Raw genomic sequence first — 25,148 nt, 5'->3', positions numbered from 1 at the left:
TGACCCGGCAGTAATTCAAGGCAGGCGCATACTTAATGCCCTGCGGCAATTCAAGGAAATACGGTATATTCTTCACAGAAAATGAGCCAGTCAATGAGTCTCAGTTTGAAAAAAATATTATTTGTATCATTTTTTTAAATATGAAAATTAATATTATTAATATTAAAATGACAAAAATATTCAAATATTTAAAAAAAAGTTAATATTAAAATGAAAACGGGTCCCACAGACCCGAACACCACACACACACACACACAAAAAATTCCACCATACATTTGTTGAACATTGTCGATGTTCGTCGTGAATTTGTCATACGTTGACAAAAAATTCTTTTTGGAAATCGTTTTTTTTGAAGCGTTCCTTTGAAAGAGGCGGAGGGGGCGTGTTGTGACGTCACGGATGTGCGGAAAAGCAACATGGCGGCGGATTACTGGGAGCGAGAAGAACCCTCCACGCCAACACGCTGAACCCAGCCAAAGATAAGCCAGGTGACACCGGGGCTAAGCCTCTCGGTGAGTAACCGCGGCCGTGTTCGCGTTTGATACCGCATACGCCTCAAAAGGACGTTCGCCGAGCGGCTCTTCCTCCGCCTTTCCATTGGGAACACACGGCGTGCAGCAAGTAGACGGCCCCCGCCCCCCCTTCTCAAAACATAGTCACGCCCGGAAGAGGACTAGGAAGTCTACTGCTACAAACTATCATGTTATTTGTCAGCTTTTTGCTATTAGCGTGATATTGTCAACGTCAGCGCTTACCACCTTTATTGGTTAGCTAGACCAGTGTTTTTCAACCACTGTGCCGTGAGATACAGGCTGGTGTGCCGTGGGAGATGATCTAATTCCACCTATTTGGGTTAAAAATATTTTTTGCAAACCAGTAATTATAGTCTGCAAATGTGTTGTTGTTGAGTGTCGCTGCTGTCTAGAGCTACGCAGTGTAACCATGTAATACTCTTCCTTGTCAGTAGGTGGCAGCAGGTTGTGAATGGCTTTGTAGATGTCAGAAAAAGTGGGAGGCAGGGTGCAGGTAAAAAGGTGTCTAATGCTTAAACCAAAAATAAACAAGAAGTGAGTGCCGCTAAAAAAAGGCATTGAAGCTTAGGGAAGGCTATGCAGAACGAAACCAAAACCTAACTGGCTACAAAGTATACAAAAACAGAATGCTGGACGACGGCGTCCACAAAGTACATCCGAACATGACATGACAATCAACAATGTCCCCACAAAGAAGGATAAAAACAACTGAAATATTCTTAATTGCTAAAACTTAGTAAATGCGGGAAATATTGCTCGAAGGAAGACATGAAACTGCTACAGAAAAATACCAAAAAAAAGAGAAAAAGACACTAAAATGGGAGCGTAAGACAAGAAGTAAAATCTACACATAGGAAAAGAGCAAAAAAGTGAAAATAAGTCAGGGTGTGATGTGACAGGTGGTGACAGTACACCTACTTTGAGACAAGAACTATAGTGATGCATGCTTGCTTATGCTTTAAAGCAGGGGTCTGGAACCTTTTTGACTGAGAGAGCCATACAAGCCAAATATTTTAAAAATTATTTCCGTGAGAGCCATATAATATATTTTTTAAGACTGAATACAACTAAATGCGTGCGTTTTTAAGTAAGACCAACATTTTTAGAGTATAATAAGTCGCTTATTCTTTTTAATAACATTGTTATTCTGAAGCTAACCAACAATAAATAAAATACCTCTTACCAATACAGCGACTTCTTGAACAGGTGCGGTAGAAACCGGATGGATGGATTAAAATTCATGAAAATATTTTATATTTTGAACGTTATTTTTAACACTGTGATTACCAGCGTAATTATTCATTACTGACAGTGTTAAGCAATGTCTGCTAAGATTTATCTGAGAGCCAGGTGCAGTCATCAAAAGAGCCGCATCAAATTTACATTAGAGCTGGCCCGCTGGTACTATAAAGGCACTGCCTTTAGCGTTGTCTACAATATGTTGTCACGTCCGCTTTTACTCCATACAAACAGCCAAGTCATATGATATATGCGACTTGTACACACACTTAAGTGAATGCCACGCATACTTGCTCAACAGCCATACAGGTCAGACTGAGGGTGGCCGTATGAACAACTTTAACACTTTTACAAATATGCGCCACACTGTGAACCCACACCATACAAGGATGACTAACACATTTCGGGAGAACATCCACACCATAACACAACATAAACACAACAGAACAAATACCCAGAACCCCTTGCAGCACTGACTACCACCAAAACCCGCCCCCCACCACCAACCCCACCCATCTTGTTATTATTTTATTTTAAGATTTATTAGCCTGTGGGAAAATGTAATGTTGATATTTACCTCAGAAGGCTGCAAATAGAAAAGAGGCATTAAATGTTTTATTTAAATTGTATTTATTTGACCATTTATTTTTTTTCCGTTTGTTTTTTGAATGTGGATTTTGCACTATTAAGTTATATAAATATTGCTTGTTCCATATTCATTGTTCAAGCAAATCAGTGTAGCAAACTGAGCATTAATTAAAAATGTATTCATGCACTTTCTCTTGTTACTTCAAGGCTTGAATGTTTGATTCATTCATTATTGTTATTTTATTTTAAAATTTATTATTAGCCTGTGTACAAAGTTTATTTTGATATTTACCTCAGAAGGCTGCAAATAGAAAAGAGGCATTCAATTTTTATCTAAATTTTATTTGATATGCCATTGATATTTTTTAATTGTTATTATTATTATTTCAAACCTGATTTTGCATGTCACTAAAAAGTTATATAAGCCTTGCTTGTTCAATATTCAATGCAAAACTTGTTTGGGTCCCTATTAAAAAGTTCATTTGTTCAACCCTTGGCCCGCGGCTTTGTTCAGTTTAAAATTTTGGCCCACTCTGTATTTGAGTTTGACACCCCTGCTTTAAAGTCATCTCCTACAATTGCCACAACCACGTTTTACTGTCAACCGGGTTTCGTTTTTTAATTATTTTTGGTGGTGGTGTGCCTCCGCATTTTTTCAACGCAAAAAATGTGCCTTGGCTCAGAAAAGGTTGAAAAACACTGATCTAGACATTATGAGCGGTGTGTTGTCAATAGCAGCATAACGCGAATAGCTGACCTTATGAATTGACCCGTGGTTCCCGCCTGGGACTTGTGTACCTGTTCAGGTGTGCTTTCCACCCTGGCCGCCCCACCCCCCTCAGCTTCGCGCCCCCCCCTCATGGAGAGGATGAGGAAGATCAAGCGTCAACTCTCTCTCACCCTGGGGAGGGGAGGGGCTGGGGGAGGAGACAGGACGCTGAGCGACCACCAGGAAGTGACGTCACACAGCGATTCAGGTAATGCCAGACACGTCCATATTTACGCTGGGAAATATATCTCATACTTGCCAACCCTGCCGAGAGTCCCGGGAGAGTCCCGAATTTCAGCGCCCCTCCCGAAAATCTCCCGGGGCAACCATTTTCACGAATTTCTCCCGATTTCCACCCGGGCAACAATATTGGGGACGTGCCTTTAACGTCCTTTCTCACTTGAAACCTTCACCCTTTAAAGGCCTACTGAAACCCACTACTACCGACCACGCAGTCATTGATAGTTTATATACCAATGATGAAATATTAAAGGGGAACATTATCACAATTTCAAAAGGGTTAAAAACAATAAAAATCAGTTCCCAGTGGCTTGTTGTATTTTTTGAAGTTTTTTTCAAAATTTTACCGGTCTCGGAATATCCCTAAATAAAGCTTTAAAGTGCCTTATTTTCGTCTCTCTGCGAAGACACTGGCCATTTCCCTGTGACGTCACACAGTGCTGCCAATGTAAACAAACAATGGGAATACCATAGCAAGATATAGTGACATTAGCTCGGATTCAAACTCGGATTTCAGCGACTTAAGCGATTCAACAGATTACGCATGTATTGAAACAGATGGTTGGAGTATGAAAATATTGAAGAAGAAACTAAAGCTATTGAGCGAATAGCTATTGACGCTATTTATAGCCATAGCATGGCCGAATAGCTGCGTTAACATCGCCGGTAAAATGTGCGGACCAAACGATCAGGACTTTCGCATCTTTTGACACTGGAGCAACTTAAATCCGTCGATTGGTAAGTGTTCTTTTCGCATTAAATGTGGGTGGAATGAAACGTAATATAGTTGCAAATGCATCTACAGGTTATCCATACATCTCTGTGCCATGTCTGCTTTAGCACCGCCGGTAAATAGCATGTTAGCATCGATTAGCGTAGCATGTTATCATCGATTAGCTGGCAGTCAACATCAACAAAACTCACCTTTGTGATTTCGTTGACTATCGTTGCAAATGCATTTGCAGGTTATCCATGCATCTCTGTGCCATGTCTGCCTTAGCATCGCCGGTCAAATGTGGAGACACTCTGGCACATTCAATGGGGGTCTGGCGGCAGACACTTTCGCATCTTCGGGCCAGTGTTGCAACTTGAATCCCTCCCTGTTAGTGTTGTTACACCCTCCGAGTCTCCAAGGTTCCAAAAAATAGTCCAAAAAATGGAAAATAACAGAGCTGAGACCCGGTGTTTGTAATGTGTTGAAAATGAAAATGGTGGGTGTGTTACCTCGGCGACGTCACATTCTGACGTCATCGCCTCCAGCGCGATGAACAGAAAGGCGTTTAATTCGCCAAAATTCACCCATTTAGAGTTCGGAAATCGGTTAAAAAAATATAAGGTCTTTTTTCTGCACCATCAAGGTATATATTGACGCTTACATAGGTCTGGTGATAATGTTCCCCTTTAACATTGCAACACATGCCAATACGGCCTTATTAGTTTACTAAATACCATACGGCCTGGGCTACTGGATGTGAAGTTGGAGAAGATGCAGGTGGAGGCCCCCTTGGTGTCCTGGGTGTAGATTAACTACGATCAAAGTATTGGACAGGACGTCGAAGTGTGTAAATAAAGTTATACTTTATATAAGAAAAATGTGGGGATACAAACGGTACAAAACGATCCTTATATCCTGTTATCTGTCATTCATTTATCACCCGAAGGCTCGTAACGCTCAGTCTCATCAACCACAATGCACCTGCTCCCGCTCCTTTCATTACATCCGGTTTTCCGCAATGCATTGTGGAACATGTAGTATTTTAGTTAACCCTTTGTTAGGCTATAAAATAGAAAACAAATCAATCCAGTGTCAGCGTTTCTCAAATAATCAATATCAAATACATGTATAAATCAAATAAATTCACTTTTAACTCTTTTTAGCTGTAAATAATAATAGATCAATTTATCAGCAATAAATCTAGCATGCAAATTATGGAATGACCATCACACATGAACTATATAACCCATAAATTACAACAATGGGTTGTAGATTAGCTGGCTGACAGACCACAGTACGTTCGACTGCAGGACTGTGTGTGTGACAGGCTGGTCAGCAATACTGGGGCCCCGCAGGGTGCAGTCCTCTCCCCCTTCCTCTTCACCATTTACACCACCGATTTCCACTATCAATCAGAGTCCTGCCACCTTCAGAAGTTTTCTGATGACTCTGCGATAGTGGGGTGTATTGAGGATGGTGATGATGAGGAATACAGGGCACTGGTGGAGGACTTTGTCACATGGTGTGGAAAGAACCACCTCCAACTCAATGTGACGAAGACCAAGGAGCTGGTTGTGGACCTGGGAAGGAGGAAAAGTACTCCGGCGACCCCTGTTTCCATCAGGGGGGTCGAGGTGGACATGGTTGAGGATTATAAATACCTCAAAGTACATATCGACAACAAGCTGAATGGGTCAAAACACGCTGAATGGACAGAGCCGCCTGTACTTCCTCAGGTAGCTAGGATCCTTCAACGTCTGTACAAACATGTTGAAGATGTTCTACGAGTCGGTGGTGGCGAGCGCTTTCTTGTACGCCGTGGCTTGCTCTGGGGCAGCGGGCTTAAAGTGAGGGACACAAACAGACTGGACAAGTTGGTAGAGAAGGCCAGTAACGTGGTGGGAGTGGAGCTGGACTCTCTGGCGGTGGTGTCAGAGAGGAGAAGTCTAGCAAAACTCCTAGCCATTATGGACAACACCTCCCACCCATTACACTCGGACCTTGCGGAGAGAATGAGAACGTTCAGTGGAAGGCTCAGACTCCCTAAATGCAACACGGAACGACACAGGAGGTCCTTCATACCGACAGCCGTCAGACTGTATAATGCATATGTTCCTTCTTGACTGCACTTAAATGTAGAATATATGTAGAATATATTTGTATTATTCATATATATTATATATATATATATATATGTCATATATTATTTATGATTATTATTGTTTATTGTGAGCGAACTGCGGTGCTGAATTTCCCCCAGGGATCAATAAAGTACCTTCTATTCTATTCTAAATTACAATTTAAAATATCCCACGGAGTTTCCTGTTGAAAACGTCGCGGAATGATGACGCGTGTTTGTGACGTTATTGGTTGGAGGGGACATTTTAGCCCAGCACCACACACACAGCTAAAAGTTGTCTCTTTTCATCGCATAATTACACAGTATTTTGGACATCTGTGTTGCTGAATCTTTTGCAATTTGTTCAATTAATAATGGAGAAGTCAAAGTAGAAAGATGGAGGTGGGAAGCTTTTAGCCTTTAGCCACACAAACACACTGTATTTCCTTGTTTAAAATTCCCGGAGGTGAAACTTTACTATGGATCACAGCGGTCAAGCGAACATGGATCCCGACCAAATGTCAACCAGCAGTTTTCGGTGAGAAAATTGTGGTAAAAAGTCGCCACTTACCGGAGATCAGCTGAGCTTGTGCCGTCCATACAGCTGCCGTCGACTTCCATCAGACACTGGCCTCAACACACTTGTGGACAAACCCCTCCGACTATAAGGTACTATTAATCCCACTAAAACACTAGCAACACAATAGAAAGATAAGGGATTTCCCAGAATTATCCTAGTAAATGTGTCTAAAAACATCTGAATTCATCCCAATGCAATCACGTTTTTTTTTTGTTTTTTGTTTTTCTAGTCCGTCGCTATCAATATCCTCAAACACAAATCTTTCATCTTCGCTCAAATGAATGGGGAAATTGTCGTTTTCTCGGTTCCAATAGCTGTTTTTGTTGGAGGCTCCCATTCAAAACAATATGAAGATGTGAGGAGCCCTCAGCATGTGACGTCATCGTCTGCGACTTCCGGTAGAGGCAGGGCTTTTCTGTTAGCACCGAAAGTTGCAAACTTTATTGTGGATGTTCTCTACTAAATCCTTTTCAGCAAAAATATGGCAATATCGCGAAATGATCAAGTATGACACATAGAATGGACCTGCTATCCCCCTTTAAATAAGAAAATATCATTTCAGTAGGCCTTTAACATCCTCTCTCACCTGAAACCTTCACCCTTTAAAGGCCTACTAAAATGAGCTTTTCCTATTCAAACGGGGATAGCAGGTCCATTCTATGTGTCATACTTGATCATTTTGCGATATTGCCATATTTTTGCTGAAAAGATTTAGTAGAGAACCTCGACCATAAAGTTTGCAACTTTTGGTCTCTAATAAAAAAGCCTTGCCTTAACGGGAAGTAGCAGACAATGTGCGCGTGACGTCACCGTTGTGAGGGCTCCTCACATCCTCACATTGTTTACAATCATAGCCAGCAGCAGCTAGAGTGATTCGGACCGAGAAAACGACAATTTCCTTATTAATTTGAGCGAGGATGAAAGATTTGTGGATGAGGATATTGAGAGTGAAGGACTAGAAAAAAAAAAAGGCGAGGACAGTGGGAGCGATTCAGATATTATTAGACACATTTACTAGGATAATTCTGGAAAATCCCTTATCTGCTTATTGTGTTACTAGTGTTTTAGTGAGATTATATGGTACCTGAAAGTCGGAGGGGTGTGGCCACGGGTGTGGTGACCCCCAGTGTCTCCGGTGGGAGGAGGTAATAGTCCGCAGCAGTTGCAGGAGGACGCAAGCTCCGCTCATAACTACGGTAAGAGCCGATTTATTACCACAATTTTCTCACCGAAACCTGCCGGTTGACATGTGGTCAGGAACCATGTTCGCTTGACCACTCTGTTCCATAGTAAAGCTTCACCTTCGGGAATTTTAAACAAGTAAACACCGGCTTTGTTTGTGTTGCTAAAGGCAGCTGCAATACACCGCTTCCCACCTGCATCTTTTATACTTTGATGTCTCCATTATTAATTGAACAAATTGCAAAAGATTCAGCAACACAGATTTCCAGATTGCTGTGTAATTATGCGATTAAAACAGACTACTTATAACTTGGATCGGGCTGAAAAAAAATGTCCGCTACAACCCGAGACGTCGTCATATGCGTCATCATTCCGCGACGTTTTCAACAGGACACTTTGCGGGAAATTTAAAATTGCAATTTAGTAAACTAAAAAGGCCGTATTGGCATGTGTTGCAATGTTAATATTTCATCATTGATATATAAACTATCAGACTGCGTGGTCAGTAGTAGTGGGTTTCAGTAGGCCTTTAACGGCTGCATGCTGTCCTCAGTCACGTTCTCACGCTGTACTCAGTCACCCTCGGATGCTGTCCTCAGTGAGTGAGGACATCACGCGGACGTGAATGAGACTCCTTCACGTCCGCTTTTCCTCCATATAAACAGCGTGCCGGCCCAGTCATATAATGGCTTTTGGAACTCAGTGCACACACCAACCTATCTGGATTCGATAAAAGATTCGATAAGGAATCGGTTCGATACGAGGATTCGCTAACGGCACCGACATCGACAATTTCTTAACGAAAATCATCCCTATCCGTGACTGGGTGCCGTTTCCGGCCGGACAATAATGACGGGTTACACCTTGAAGTCAAGCGCGGCAATCAGAACAAGAGAAGGAGGAGACAAAGCCGAAGAAGAGACGTGGCGACGACGAGTAAGATGAAGTATGCTTGCAAGTTTCAAAATGATTGGAAAAATAAATCAGCTCATCCAGGACAGCTAGAAGGGGAAGGGGTATGCTGCCTGCAAATGTTGTAGATCACTCTATTTATATATGTGTATATATATGTATATATATATGTATATATATATATATATGTATGTGTATATATATATATATATATATATATGTGTGTGTGTGTAAGTGTATATATATATATTTGTATGTATATCAGTGAATTACATCTATAACAATATATATATTTATATATATATATATATATATATATATATATATATATATATATATATATATATATATATATATATAATATACACACACACATACCCATAGCCCCCCGCGGGCCTTTTGAATATCTCCCTAATTCTGAGGTCTCTAGGTTGGCAAGTATGATATATTGATATATGTTTATGTCGTACATTTTGCCAGGAACAAAGCAGGAAGTACATTTTAAACGCCTTAGCACGTGCAAACAATCACACACCTTTTCTGTGTCTCTGTCGGTGTACTGTACATTTTGGCCTACCGTTAGCAAGCCATAATGTTTTATAAGGCGCAGGGTTTAAAGCGTGGAGAAAAAAGTAGCGGCTTATATTCCGGTAAAAAACAGTATATATATTTTTTGCAAATTACTGGAAAATAACATTTTGGTTGAAATAACGTGTAAATGTTAAAGAGTCAAAGGCAGACTGAAATGCTAACAGTTAGCACGCTGGCCAGATAGTGTCAAGTAACCAGAAAAATTCCAAAATTACTTTAAACAGCAAGCTTGCTAATAGTATTATGCTAACAAGTAATACATAGCATGCTTTCTGTTAGCATTAGTGAAATACCAAAATATGACAGTGAGGTTTATACTTGATAAATTAGCTTAAAAAAAGCTAATATGTCAATATTAGCATGCCAAAATATTAATTGTAACCTGCTTCAGGTAGTAAAATATATTACTCTGAGGTGCATAATTCGTTTGAAATGCTTGCCTGCTAACGTTAGCATGTATCTATACAAAAATATGACTGAAGTCTCTACCTATAAAATTTGCTAAAAAAACAGCTAGTAGATTAAAGTTATCATGCTAACAGGTATCATTCACCAAGTAACCACATATTTACAGTAACCACTGAGGTGTATTCATGCAAAATTTGCAAAAAAAAGCTAGCATGCTGATAGTATTATGCTAACAAACAAAACATAGTATGATTACAGTTAGCATTAGTGAAATACCAAAATATGACATTGTGGTGTATACCTGATAAATTAGCTTTAAAAAGCTATAATGCTGCTTAAATGCTAACTGTAACCTGCGTCAAGTAGGAAAATATTTTACTCTGAGGTGCGGTATTTGTTTAAATTGCAAGACTGCTATCTTTACCAAACTATGAATGAAGTCTATACCTCCATAATTACCTAAAAAAGACAGGCTAGCATATTAAAGTTAGCATGCTAACAGATATCATTCTTCAAATAACAGCATATTTGATGTTGAGGTATATTCCTGAAAAATTAGCAAAAAAGCAAGCATGCTAACGTTACAATGCATCAAGTACCAAAATATGACTGAAGTTTATACTTCCATAATTAGATAAAAAAAAATAGCATAATAAAGGTAGCCTGTTAACATATATAATTTGTCAAGTTACAACATATTTGACTCTGAGGTGTATTTTTGCAAAATTAGCAAAAAAGTTAGCATGCATTGAGTACCAAATATGACTGAAGTCTATACTTCCATAATTAGCTTAAAAGAAATCTGGCATATTAAAGTTAGCATGTTAACAGGGATCATTCGTCAAGTAACAACATATTTGAAACTGAGGTGTATTTCTGTAAAATTTGCAAAAAACCTAGCATGCTAACTTTAGTATGTATCAAGAACCAAAATATGACTGAAGTATATACCTTTGTAAATAGCTAAAAAAGCTAGCATAATAAAGGTAGCATGTTAACATGTATCATTCGTCAAGTAACAACATATTTGATGCTGAGGTGTGTTTCTACAAAATTTGCAAAAAAAAAACTAGCATGCTAACGTTAGCAGGCGTCAAGTTCCAAAATATGACAGAAGTCTATACTTCTATAATTAATTAAAAAAGCTAGCATAATAAAGTTAGCATGTTAACAGGTATCATTCGTCAAGTAACAACATATTTGACTCTGAGGTGTATTGCTGCAAAATTTGCAAAAAAGTTAGCATGCATCAAGTACCAAAATATGACTGAAGTCTATACCTCTGTAAATAGCTAAAAAAAAAAAGCTAGCAGATTAAAGTTATTATGTTAACAGGTATCATTCGTCAAGTAACATCATATTTGATGCTGAGGTGTATTTCTGCAAAATTTGCACAAAAAAACTAGCATGCTAATGTTAGCAGGCATCAAGTACCAAAATATGACTGAAGTCTATACCTCTGTAAATTTCTAAAAAAAGAAGATAGCAGATTAAAGTTAGCATGTTGACAGTTATCATTCGTCAAGTAACAACATATTTGATGCTGACTTGTATTTCTGCGGAATTTGCAAAAAAATCTAACATACATTGGCACGCATCAAGAACCAATTTATATGACTGAAAACTATATCTCTGTAAATAGCTAAAAAAATGCTTGTAGATTAAAGTTAGCATGTTGACAGGTATCATTTGTCAAGTAACAACATATTTGATGTTGAGGTATATTTCTGCAAAATTTGCCAAAAAAGCTAGCATGCTAACGTTAGCATACATCAAGTACCAAAATATGACCAAAGATTATACCGCCCTAATTACACTTATTAAAATTACCATGCTAATATTACAATGCTAACGATTAAAAAAAAAAAAAAAAATAGCTACGAGCTGCACTTTGGACACCCCTGGTGTAGCGCTAAGAATGTCTATTTCTCTTCCCTGATTGGCTGTTCCCACTGACAGAGGCAGGCGGCCATCGCCCTTCAACAGGGGGAGTCAAAATCCGAGGGTCGTCTTCATCCGTTCAGTCTCTCCTCCAGTCATACGGTCGCAGACCTCGCGGTCTGGGACGCAGTCTGAGCTCGTACTTGAACCACAGCAGCCGACTGGGTAGGCACACCGCAAACGTTGTCGCGCCCCCGGGAGTGTCCTCACGACTCCCCCGTGTCCGCGCAGAGATCGTCCACGAGGACGTCAAGATGAGCTCCGACGGCGAAAACGAGCCCACGTCCTCCTCGGACGACGTCCAAAGTCCAGTTCGAGTGAGAATGAGGACCAAGAAGATCTCCAGCGAGGTGCGTGCACACGCCAGAACAGTTCAGGTCACCTGACATGGTGTAGTAAGTACACCACCGCCTGTCTTTCAGGACATCAACAAACGCTTGTCCTTGCCGGCGGACATCCGTCTCCCAGACGGTTATCTGGAGAAGTGCAACGTGATTGGCCCAGCTCTGTTTGAACAGCCAATCAGCCGGCGGCTGCGCAGAGTGTCCCTGGTACGTCTGACCCGTACGATATTGAATGGCGATATTCTAACAATGGCGTCTTCTGCGTGCAGTCAGAGATCGGCTTCGGCAAACTGGAGACGTACGTCAAACTGGACAAGCTGGGAGAGGTTGGTATCAGCCTGTCTATGTATCAGCTTGTGCGCCGGTCTCACCTGTGTGTGGGCGTCTTACCCAGGGTACCTACGCCACGGTGTACAAAGGGCGCAGCAAGCTGACGGACAACTTGGTGGCTTTGAAGGAAATCCGTCTGGAGCATGAAGAAGGAGCTCCGTGTACAGCCATCAGAGAAGGTGATTGTTGTTTTGGAGTGATAAAAGGCGTGTGAATTATGTTGCAACAGTTGAATGAATCTTTGGGGAGGTCAATGACTGTATTGAAGAAGGAAAATGCGGTATTGGCATTTTTTGGGATCTGTCCAAGGCCTTTGACACAATAGACTTTGAGATCTTATTGTATAAGCTATATCACTATGGTGTCAGAGGGGTACCTCTCGATTGGTTCTGTTCTTACCTATACGGAAGGCAGCAATGATCACAATTCGCCCTGTACGACTATAAATTATGGGGTTCCTCAGGGATCCATCTTGGGGCCTCTCCTTTTTATCCTATACATAAATGATTTTGTCAACTCCTCCGAAACTTTTCATTTAATAATTTTTGCTGACTATACAAATTTGTTTACCTCACACAGGAGCCTACACGATCTACAAGTAACTGTCAATTCAGAGCTTGTGAAAGTGGATTCCTGGTTCAAATGCAATAAGCTCTCACTTAATGTAAATACATCTAATTTTATTCTATTTCGTTCTAATAAAAAGCGGACAAATACTGAGCACTGCCATATTAACATTAATGGGCAGGAAATACAGAGAGTGTACTCTACAAAATTCCTGGGGTCATCATTGACGAATACCTCAATTTCAAATGTCACATTAGCCTTCTGTTAAACAAATTATCCAAATATGTTGGCCTGTTCTTTCATCTTCGTGATTATCTTCCTCTTTATGCTCTACTTACCCTATATAAAACTCTCTTTGAACCACATCTAAACTACTGTAATATCATCTGGTGTAACACCTTCCCTACCTACTAGAGATGCGCGGATAGGCAAGTATATCACCCGCAGCCGCATCACCACAGTCGTCATCCACCCGCCGTCCACCCGAACCAACATTTTATCAGGACCGTACCCGCCCGCCAACCGCCCGCTTAAATACATCAGAGGTCGGCCGCCTTTACCACTAACAGAGCTATTTAAACCTGTTTTACAGAGTAATGAAGTCAATTGGAACCGCCAACGTTCTCGCGACTATCCAATAGCGTTCATCCGGATGACACAAAATATGGGCGTGTTGTGAAGCCATTGCCTTAGACACCTTTAACAACATGTACGAAACGATTGATGCTCCGGTAACATGTTGTGTGCAGTTTACCAAATTACACTTACAAGATTGTAAGGCATACTGGGTGATACAGAGTGCACTGATGGTTGTGATATAAACAACTTTAACACTTACTAATGTGCGCCACGCTGTGAAGCCACGCAATACAAGATTGACAAACACATTTCGGGAGAACATCCTCACAGTAACACAACATAAACGCAACACAACAAATACCCACAATCCTTTGTATCCGTGACAAAACCTGAATATATTTTACACCCCCGCGCCCCCAACCCCGCCCACCTTACCGACGCACGGGGGGGGGGGTTTGCTGCTAGCGGGGTGTATAAAATAGTCAGGATGTGTCATGAATACAAAGGAATCTGGGTATTTGTTGTGTTGCGTTTATGTTGTGTTACTGTGAGGATGTTCTCCCGAAATTGTTATATGGTATTGTAAATAAACTTGTGAAACTGAAAAAAAATAAATTCGGGATCGACCGATTTTCAGCACTGATATTTGGCATTTTAACGTACTGTATACTATAATAGCTTCAATATAGAGGCAGCTTGTTTTTCCACCCTACTGCTACTTTAAATAAACAACTTAAAGCCTTGTCCAGCTGTTCAGTGGCATATACTATTCATCTTTAATTCACTTTTACTGCAAACGAACATTGGCTCCACATATAACTTATCGGCCTCCTTGACTTGGAATTAGAGCTGTCCGATAATGGCTTTTTTGCCAATATCCGATATTCCGATGTTGTCCAACTCTTAGTTACAGATTCCGATATTAACCAATACCGATATAAACAGTCGTGGAATTAACACATTATTATGCCTAATTTTGTTGTGATGCCCTGCTGGATGCATTAAACAACGTAACAAGGTTTTCCCAAAAAAATCAACTCAAGTAATGGAAAAAAAAAATGCCAACATGGCACTGACATATTTATTATTGAAGTCACAAAGTGCATTATTTTTTTTAACATGCCTCAAAACAGCAGTTTGGAATTTGACATATGCTCTCCCTGAGTGACCATAAGGAGGTTGAGGTTGGGGGAAGCGGGGGGTGTATATTGTAGCGTCCCGGAAGAGTTAGTGCTGGAGGGGTTCTTGGTATTTGTTCTGTTGTGTTACGGTGCGGATGTTCTCCCGAAATGTGTTTGTCATTCTTGTTTGGTGTGGGTTCACAGTGTGGTGCATATTTGTAACAGTGTGAAAGTTGTTCATACGCCCACCCTCAGTGTGACCTGTATGGCTGTTGACCAAGTATGCATGCATTCACTTGTGTGTGTGTGAAAAGCCGTAGGTATTATGTGATTGGGCCTGGCACGCAAAGGCAGTGCCTTTAAGGTTTATTGGCACGCTGTACTTCTCCCTAAGTCCATGTAGCACTCCGTACAGCGGTGTTCTAAAAAAGTCATAAATTGTACTTTTTGAAACCAATACCGATAATTTCCTATAATAAATTTTAAAGCATTTATTGGCCACTAATATCGGCAGTCCAATACTATCGGACATCTCTACTAGGAATTTATCGGTATCGGCCCTAAAAACATATTGGTCCATCTCTTATATTGACATTTGAAAAGCAGACTTTGCTTCATGTCAAATCAAGCACTTTCATAGCCCCCCAAGGTAGATTATTGCATGTTATTGTGTGGCAACTTGAGACAAGAAAATGTTGGTAGAGGGTCTTAAAATGACAAACTCGCAGAGTCCTGTTGTTTATAGATTATGACAGCCGAGCAGAGCCCAGGAGATAAAGCCCTGGAGATGAAACTGAGCCGGAGCTCTCACGCTTACACCTCCTTTCTTTACTTCCTCAAACATAGTCTTAAGTTGAATTTCCTTCAGCAAGCATTTCAAGTGCGTCCGTCTCTTATTTTACACGGCGACAACAGCTACAGGGACAGAAACATAGTTGAACTAGCTGTAGTTGTCGTGCTAAATAGACTCCAGAGATTCCCCTTAATGTAATTGAGTGATGCCACAGCATTTTTCTTACCGCCATACCATGAAAATAGTTTTTTTTAAACTTGAAAACAAATTTAAGTAATAAAATGTATTGTAGCCCCCAGAGGAAATCAAAAAGTCCGATGCTATTTTTAACTTTTATTACCAATCTTATAACAAACGGCACAATTCCCACGATTTTACCAACCGTGCAAACACTTTCGTCTCGTGAGTCCGCGATTCCTCGGACACACAAAAACACTTCCACATTGTCCGCCACTCGCCTTTTAGGCACGCAAGGTGTGTTTGCAAACATGGAGAAAACTGTCATCAAAACCAAACCACACGGACATAAAACACAAATATTCGTTAGTCATTACAGTATCAAATTGATATACAGTACAGGACATACTTTCTCATTTCAATACGTTTTCTTTATTTTCATGACTATTTACATTGTAGATTGTCACTGAAGGTATCAAACCTCACCTGTGAAGTGAAAACCCTTTCAAGTGACTACCTTTGAAGCTCATCGAGAGAATTTTAGGAGTGTGCAAAGCAGTAATCAGAGCAAAGGGTGGCTATTTTGAAGAAACTTAAAAAATAAATCATGCTTTTAGTTATTTCACCTTTTTTTGTTAAGTACATAACTCCACATGTGTTCATTCATAGTTTTGATGTGACAGTATACAATGTAAATAGTCATGAAAATAGAGGAAACGCATTGAATGAGGTGTGTCTAAACTTTTGGCCTTTACTGCACTGCAAAAAGTCAGTGTTCAAAAACAAGAAAACAAATACAAAAATGAGGGGTATTTTATTTGAACTAAGCAAAATTATCTGCCAATACAAAAAGAAAATTTGGCTTGTCAAGACTTTCCAAAACAATTAAAATTACCTAACTTCAATGAACCCAAAATTACCTTAAAATAAGAATATTCTCACTAATAACAAGTGCACTTTTCTTGGGAGAAAAAAATAATATGAGACCTTTTTGGTCAATATGTTGAAAAATATTATTCAATTAAGTAGATGCCAGTGCCATTATCTTGACATAATGATATGCACTCGGCATTACATTTCTTGACACCAGCAAACTTATTCTAAAAACAAATTTCTTGTTCTTACTGGAAAGGCAACAGGGCAATTGCTTGTTACTCTTGGAGTCTCCTAGACGCAAATCATAGGGTCTAAAAATGCATTTTCCATCGATAACATGACATCATCGCGCCAAGTGCGAGCTCTTTCAGTTAATTAGTGCGCATATATGCAGCCTGGCCCCCTACCAAAAAATGTTTTATTGTAATTTTGAAGATTTTATCTGAATGTGCATGAACTATTTCTGTTCAAAACTGTTAGAAATGTCACATGTTAAATGTTTAAATATAAACTGTCAGTTTACTGTACTGTGCGAACTGTACTACTACATGAGTACGTATTTTCTATTGTTTCGTTAAAAATAAAACAGCAAAGTCCATTTGGCTGTCATCCGTTTTAATTATGAGACACAATTGTGTCAAAGTCATGATTTTTGTTTTTCATGCTTGAAATAAGAAATAATTATTTTTAAAAAGTAGTTGACGATAGGGCTTCGCAATTGTTGATATTCTAGTTCCTTGCATGTTTTACTCAATATTGGTCATAAAATCTCAGCAACAAGCTGTAATATCTTACGGAGATAATTTAGGACCAAAACCCTTAAAACAAGTAAAACACTCTGACATAAAAGCTGCTTAGTGAGAAGAATTATCTTATCAGACAGAAAATAAGCAAATATCACCCTTATTTGTGATATTTAATCTTACTTACATTTCAGTTTTTTCAGTGTGTACATAGCCTATTATTTGTGCACTATTGACAAGTGATGTAAAGAAACTTTGATCATCGAAAAAAAGTACTACCAAAACCGGATGTAAACAAAACATACGCCATTGTGACTGTTTTGAGCGTTGTCAGCATGTCTGTGATGTTGAGGTGATTTTGATATATATGAATTGAATTGAATTGAAATATTTATTTCAAACCTGCACAATACATTGCAGCCATCTGTAAAATGTGTAAATAATAAGAAGACTGTGGCGGCTTTTAAAGAGAAAGTCCAACTAAAGCAACAGCACCGAGCAAGTGTGACGTCATAATCGCTGCAGCTAGCCTCTTTAGTTGAGGGACAGAAGTCAAGAGTCTCTAAATACGAGCATATTCTATAATAACACCAGAAGAAGATGCTAGATTTGTTGCACATTGTACAAAAAGCAGCATCAATTGAAAAAAATGGCAAGATGATAAAATATATATATGTTAATACTAATTCATAATCACAGATTTGTTTTAAATGTACAGTTTGTATACATTTCTTGAGCCATTTTAAATAAAATAAAATCATATAGCAAATTATGCAAATTGCTCAATGATGTCATGGTGACCACGCCCATAACCACGCCCCCACCGCCACAGGTATCTTGGCAGTTTAGGGGAAACTTTGGAGTCTGTAGGAGCTTTCACGTCATGTGGCAACACTTTTAGCGAACCCAGAGGAAATACTAAAAACGAACAAAAACATTTAAACAAAAATAAAACGTTTCTATAGGCTTTTTAAGGCCTGATGATCTGGAATGAGATTGTTAGCTTTACAAAAGAATCAAAATCTTTAAACATTTTTAAAAAGCACAACTATATTTTGGCACACCCCTAATGGTTGAGGAATTCTCATTAGTCACATCGTTTTGGTCTTGACCTCTGTATGTATGATGAGATTATTGCAGATTTTCAAGATGCAACCTCTTGATCAAATTTGAATAATAAGATCTTGAGACTGATTTGGTGGATTTAAAGATTCCATTTGTATACATGCCCACTTGTGGGCAGGTTGGTATAAAATTGTAAATGGGTATTTGGAAAGGAATTGTATTGGGGCAGCACGGTGGTAGAGGGGTTAGTGCATCTGCTTCACAATACGAAGGTCCTGGGTTCGATCCTGCTCTAGGGATCTTGCTGTGTGGAGATTGCATGTTCTGCCCGTGACTGCGTGGGTTCCCTTCGGGTACTCCAGCTTCCTCCCACCTCCAAAGACATGCACCTGGGGATTGGTTGATTGGCAACACTAAATTGGCCCTAGTGTGTGAATGTGAGTGTGAATGTTGTCAATCTGTGTTGGCCCTGCGATGAGGTGGCGACTTGTCCAGGGTGTACACCGCCTTCCGCCAAAATGCAGCTGACATAGGCTCCAGCGACCCCAAAGGGAGTAAGCGATAGAAAATGGATGGATGAATGAATGGATGTATTTGACTGAATTTTGTATATTATATGAGGATGTACAGTACAGGCTAAAAGTTTGGACACGCCTTCTCATACAATGCGTTTTCTTTATTTTTCATGACTATTTACATTGTATTTGTCACATCAAAACTATAAATGAACACATGTGGAGTTATGTACTTAACAAAAAACGGTGAAATAACTGAAAACATGTTTTATATTCTAGTTTCTTCAAAATAGCCACCCTTTGCTCTGATTACTGTTTTGCACGCTCTTGGCATTCTCTTGATGAGATTCAAGAGGTAGTCACCTGAAAGGGTTTTCACTTCACAGGTGTCATAGTTTTGATGCCTTCAGTGACAATCCACAAATAAATTGTCAGGTTCAAACACCAAACTATCTATTAATCAAGACAAGAAGAAAGGAATCAAACAGAGACAGGATTCAATGCATGTGGAGAGCCCGTCGACCTGCTCCCACATACAGTGTCACCCCACCGCTCTGAGGAACAAACTCCACACGCCTCCTCATTTATTTGGGCATTTCCTGATTACATAGCTGCAGCTGTTTCTAAGGGGAGGGGTCATAAACAGCTGCTGCACTGGGTCATAAACAGTTCAAACAAAAAGGTGCTTTGAGCGGTGTCAGGTTTGACCCTTCTCCGTTTGTAGTTGTCGGGTCCTTCCTGTGGCATTCAAATTGATAAAAGAAACCGACACCTCCCCGGTGCATTCCATCGCACACAGTGGAGGTTTACAAGCCGTCCGCCTTTTGTTTGATAACATCAAAGACAGCTTTTGTCTTCACGCAGGGCAACCTGAACTCATAGCAAACAAGTTGTGTGATAACTTATATACAATTATTCTGACATAAATAGTCATGAAAATAAAGAAAACGCATTGAATGAGAAGGTGTGTCCAAACTTTTGACCTGTACTTTATATTTCAACTGTGGGTCCCTATCCATAAACTGTGCACTTCTTGGGATTGATTACCTTTTTGCAGAACAGACTCTTATATTAACAAAAAAAACAATAATTTAATACAAAATTATGTCTGTCTGTAAGTAAGTAAATAAATAAATTAATTAATTATTTGGATTATTTCATTACAAATGACCTGATGAAGTCACCTTCACCACTGCAAGTAGTTTACTTACCCGTCATGAATAATCGTGATTTCAATAATGATGGGGATAATGGTAATTTTGATTTGGACATAATCGTGCATGCCAATGTTAAGTGACGTGTGTTGTTTGTGTTCATCAGTGTCTCTGCTGAAGGACCTGAAACATGCCAACATCGTGACGCTGCATGACATCATCCACACACAGAAGTCCCTCACACTGGTGTTCGAGTATCTGGTGAGACGCATGCATTTCTCTCCATACAGTTTTTACATATATGATTATTAAACAGTGGAACCTGCTTATGTCAACAAGCCTTCTATGTGGTCCTGGTCCACTTGGTCCTTATTTGTACTGTAAAAGTGCCTGCTTAAGTCCGATTGAAAAATGGGTCCATTTATGTCCGTTTTCGAGGGAACATGCTTTATCAGTATCATGCAGTGTCACTTTTCGAACCCGACTTTGAGAAGCTCTGCACTGCAAAATGTGCTCATTGTAGCCTTTAATCCTGACTTCCTCAAAAATCAATCAATCAATCAATGTTTATTTATATAGACCTAAATCACAAGTGTCTCAAAGGGCTGCACAAGCCACAACAACACCCGCGGATCAGCGCCCACATAAGGGCAAGGAAAAACTCACAACCCAGTGGGACGTCGATGAGAATGACTATGAGAAACTTTGGAGAGGACCGCAAATGTGGTTAACCCCCCCACCTCCAGGGGAGACCGGTGCAATGGACGTCGAGTGGGTCTGACATAATATTGTGAAAGTCCAGTCCATAGTGGCTCTAACATAATAGTGTGAGTCCAGTCCATAGTGGATCTTACATAATAGTGAGTGTCCAGTCCATAGTGGGGCCAGCAGGAGACCATCCCGAGCAGAAACGGGTCAGCAGCCCAGAGATGTCCCCCCAAAAAATGAGCACAAATAGTTTTTTTCATTTCTGCGGTGTAGGTTAAAATGTTTTATATAGTGTGCTCCTGACTTAATATTGCTGATCAATATGAATTTATTCATAATTATTGAGCTTGTTTGATTTTGTTATTCAGTGTGAAATGGTTCAAGTTGGTCCAAAAAAATGCTAATAGTTCAAATAAGGATAAAACGTGTAAATGTCAGGCAAATTGATGCACTTAAAATATTTTCTGTTACGGACTAAAAACAATTTGAAGTTATTCTTGGTCGAAAGTTGATCTGTAATTCTTTATCTGTCTTTATTGTTAATAGGAATACAGTGTTGTGCAGAGGTGTACTTATACCAATTGTATACACAAATAATACAATCTAGTGAGAATGGCTAATGATGTTTTCTTCTTTTTAGAGGGGGCGTTACATAAATTAAGAAGCACTTGTTTAGGTCACGGTATTGCTAAATTCATCAGCAGCAACGACTCAACTACTGTCAGTGACGCAGCATTACAATGTGCACACTATAACTTCCAGTTAAGTGAAAAATAGGCTTCAAAATAAAATCATTAACCTGGAGTCTACCACAGCAACTAATAAAATGCACATTAGAAATTAGGTGTGGTCAAAAACATTTTCCAAATCAATTTATGAATATACACAATTATTATTGATAGTGTGGCTTTTATTAATTTTTGGTTTTCTTTTTTTTAGTATTGTGTATTGTAATTATAATCAATTGCTAATTTTCAAGAATCTATTTAAAGAAAACTTTTAAAATGTTGCCAATTTTCTTTTGGGAATATATTTTTTTGGATCAAAAACAAGAACTGTTATTGATATTACTAATAATAATAAAAAATAATTACATTTGTAACGCACCTTACATTAGTTAAAATCTCAAAGTTCTACAAAGTATAAAAATAATGAAAAAAATAGAAAGTTAAAATATATAATAAAAAATAAAATAGAAATGAAATCATGAAAACACTAGATAAACACTAGACAAAACAGAAACATACATAAAAATAGAAATAACAGCATGAAAGCACTGGATAAAACAGATAAGCAAGCTGTGTATTTAAAAACAAGAAGGCAGAAAAATTAGATAAAAACTGTGCTAAAAAGGTAGGTTTTAAGTCCCTTCTTAAAACGGTCGACCAACTGTGGTGCTCTAAGATGGTCTGGGAGAGCGTTTATTATTATTGATACTGTTGCCTTTATAATGTTTTGGTTTTCCCTTTTAGTATTGTATTTGTATGTCTTCTCAGTTGCTTTGTAAATGTATATCCTAAATGTTGTAAAGCTGGGGTTGCTCTATTTTCTTTTATTAGATTGATTAACATTTCGTGATTTTTGCCCCAAAAATATATTGAATTTTTTTTTTATTTTAAGACCAACTATGTGTGTATAAGTCGTATGTTAGCAGCCCGAAGAAGCTTTTGTAAAATGTAACCTATTTTAATTATAATTTATTTACCAAATAACATACTGCAAAGATCGTTTTGAATCGACAATTAATTCTGAATCTGAATCGGATCGTCGAGTGCTTAAAGATTCCCACTTCTTTTAGATATTATTTGAAAACAGAACAATCTAATTAGAGTTATACACAAAGGAGGAGGAAAACAATGTAATCAAAATGGTTGGTTAAAATAATAGTGAGTCATCATCTATCCCAAGGATGTCAAATTAATTTTAGTTCAGGGGCCGCAAGGAGGAAAATCTGTTCCCACGTGGGCTGGACGGATAAAATCATGGCATGACAGCTTCCGATTGTTTTCTTTGTTTTACTTCGGTCCACAATAGAACAAGCACATTCTGAAAAAGTACATATCACAAATAATCGTCTTGACAAAACACTTCAAGTTAGTTGACAATTTGAGGGGGAAAAACGGTGCGGTTTTAAACACACCATGACAAACACAATGAACTTACAGCGTTCTACTAAGTAATTAAACTTCAAGCCCATCTAGGATTGAACAAACACAAAATAAGGCATCAATGAAAACGCTTCTATGTATCAAATACCTCATTTGTCATTTCCACTGTTCTTTTCCTTTAAATTTGCAACAAAGATAATAATTTTGACAGAACTACCGTATTTTCCGGACCATAGGGCGCACCGGACTATAAGGCCCACTGCCGATGAATGGTCTATTTTTTATCTTTTTTCAAATATAAGGTGTATTAAAAGAGTCATATTATTTATTATTTTTTCGAATTTGAAAACACTTCCTTGTTGTCTACATAACATGTAATGTTGGTTCTTTGGTCAAAATGTTGCATAGATGATGTTTTACACATCTTCACACCGCTTTCTGACTGTCGCTTCCGGATGCACCGTTTTGTGGGCGGTCTTATTTATGTAACTCACCCCCGTCATCTTTGTTGTAGCGGTGTAGCGTGCAATGGCGGGAGTTGAAGAAGTGTCAAAAGATGGAGCTAACTGTTTTAATGACATTCAGACTTTACTTAAATCAATAACGGAGCAGCATCTCCTCATTTGAAAACAACACCGGAAATGTTTCCCGGGAAAAACTCTCTAATAACTAAAGTTCCTTGGTTGAATGATGTAAACTCACTACACCGGTATGTTTTAGCGCTTTCATGGCGATTTTACTGACAGATGTAAGTAAGAACTTTACACTACTTTATGTTAGAAATGGCAACAGCGGATGATGAATGTCCCATAGCAAGAAGAAAATAAGAAGCTACGGTGTCGAAACGAACTACAAAGTCGGCCCAATATTTCAGGATTTATGCAGATCCCAAATACAAAGCAGCAGGTACCAGAAGGTAAGAAAAGTTGGTTTTGCATAATATTGGGAAACAGAATGCGAGATAATGTCTTACCTTATACACACACACCATAATAATACTTGAATGTTGAACCACATCAAGCGGTGTGGCTTTATAGCTTATCAAAGTTGTACTAAAACATTTTGATCGATTTTTGAGCGACATGTGTAAAGTTCTATATTTTCAATGGAACATATAAAATCTTGTTGTTTTTTTTACCTGAGTCATATTGCCACCATAGTGGAGTCTACACATTTGTTTGAGTGCCATCTACTGGTCACACTTATCATTATACCATGTACCAATTAAAAATTGCTTTGAGGTCGGTAAGCAAAACCAGAATTATTCCGTACATTAGGCGCACTGGGTTATAAGGGACAAAAAAAAAAAAGGATTTTAAGTGCGCCTTATAGTCCGTAAAATACGGTAAACTAATGTGCAGAGTCTCATGCAGCAGTGGAAGTGGGGTTACCAATTGTTTATTTTACTGCAGTTTGTTAGACGTTGGGGAGTAGTCACCGTCCCGCTTTACCGTGTAACTCTTGTTTGGTGTATAAGCTATTTGCTTGCCTAATAGAATTACTATTGCGACATCCAGTGGACACATTTAGAACAGCAGTTTCTTTGATGTAAAAACGCAGGTCAGTTTTACACTTCACAAACTCATCTCGCACCTGTCCTGATCTCTTCTCTTTGGGTTTGCTGGCCAAAGTCTCAAGTAAACGTGCAAACAATGGCTCGATTTTTGTTATGCCGACAACTGCTTATGTCGACTTCAGTCAGCCAGTCTGAGGTGTGTGGACATAAACTGACTCCATTGTACTACAATTAAAATAACTTTTTTGTGTTTCAGGACAAAGATTTAAAACAGTACCTGGACGACTGTGGCAATGTCATCCATGTGCACAACGTCAAAGTGCGTCACTCGTCTCCTACCTCCGTTTTGTTGTTGAACCTGCACGTTTGTTGACCTGATGTTGGACTTTGTTCTCGCTCTCAGCTTTTCCTCTTCCAGCTACTGCGAGGCTTGTCCTACTGCCATCGCAGGAAAGTTCTCCATCGAGACCTCAAGCCCCAAAACCTGCTCATCAACGAGCGGGGGGAGCTCAAACTCGCCGACTTTGGTGAGCCCTCGTCTTGGCATGAGTAGTTTTCCGCGTGGTTCTGGTGTGGGTCAGTTAGGGATAGGTACCAGATCCGGAACTTTTTTGGCACAGACCAAATCCAGCAGGTCCTACCGGGCATCGATTTACATAAAATCAAATGGTGCCACGTTTCTGTAAATGGGTTGCACTTGCAATTTTCCATTCCAAAGAAATGGACTCAAAAAAC

General features: G+C 39.2%; 1 protein-coding gene across 1 annotated transcript in view; it reads left to right on the top strand.

The window, feature by feature from the left end:
* Positions 1 to 377: 377 nt before the first annotated feature.
* LOC133544554 (cyclin-dependent kinase 16-like) overlaps positions 378 to 25,148 on the top strand; it is a 39,666-nt gene continuing 14,895 nt past the window's right edge. Inside the window, exons 1-10 of the mRNA XM_061890027.1 lie at positions 378 to 512; positions 3,167 to 3,337; positions 11,836 to 11,982; positions 12,049 to 12,167; positions 12,240 to 12,368; positions 12,431 to 12,487; positions 12,556 to 12,670; positions 20,248 to 20,342; positions 24,670 to 24,732; positions 24,817 to 24,940. Coding sequence (XP_061746011.1) covers positions 3,220 to 3,337; positions 11,836 to 11,982; positions 12,049 to 12,167; positions 12,240 to 12,368; positions 12,431 to 12,487; positions 12,556 to 12,670; positions 20,248 to 20,342; positions 24,670 to 24,732; positions 24,817 to 24,940 — 967 coding nt within the window. The 5' untranslated portion in view covers positions 378 to 512; positions 3,167 to 3,219. The remainder of the gene's footprint in view (positions 513 to 3,166; positions 3,338 to 11,835; positions 11,983 to 12,048; positions 12,168 to 12,239; positions 12,369 to 12,430; positions 12,488 to 12,555; positions 12,671 to 20,247; positions 20,343 to 24,669; positions 24,733 to 24,816; positions 24,941 to 25,148) is intronic.

Source organism: Nerophis ophidion, linkage group LG27 (genome assembly GCF_033978795.1).
Source record: "Nerophis ophidion isolate RoL-2023_Sa linkage group LG27, RoL_Noph_v1.0, whole genome shotgun sequence".
NCBI classification, from domain to species: domain Eukaryota; kingdom Metazoa; phylum Chordata; class Actinopteri; order Syngnathiformes; family Syngnathidae; genus Nerophis; species Nerophis ophidion.
The sequence above is the reverse complement of the archived record's forward strand: the minus strand, read 5'-3'. Positions and strand labels throughout refer to the sequence as shown.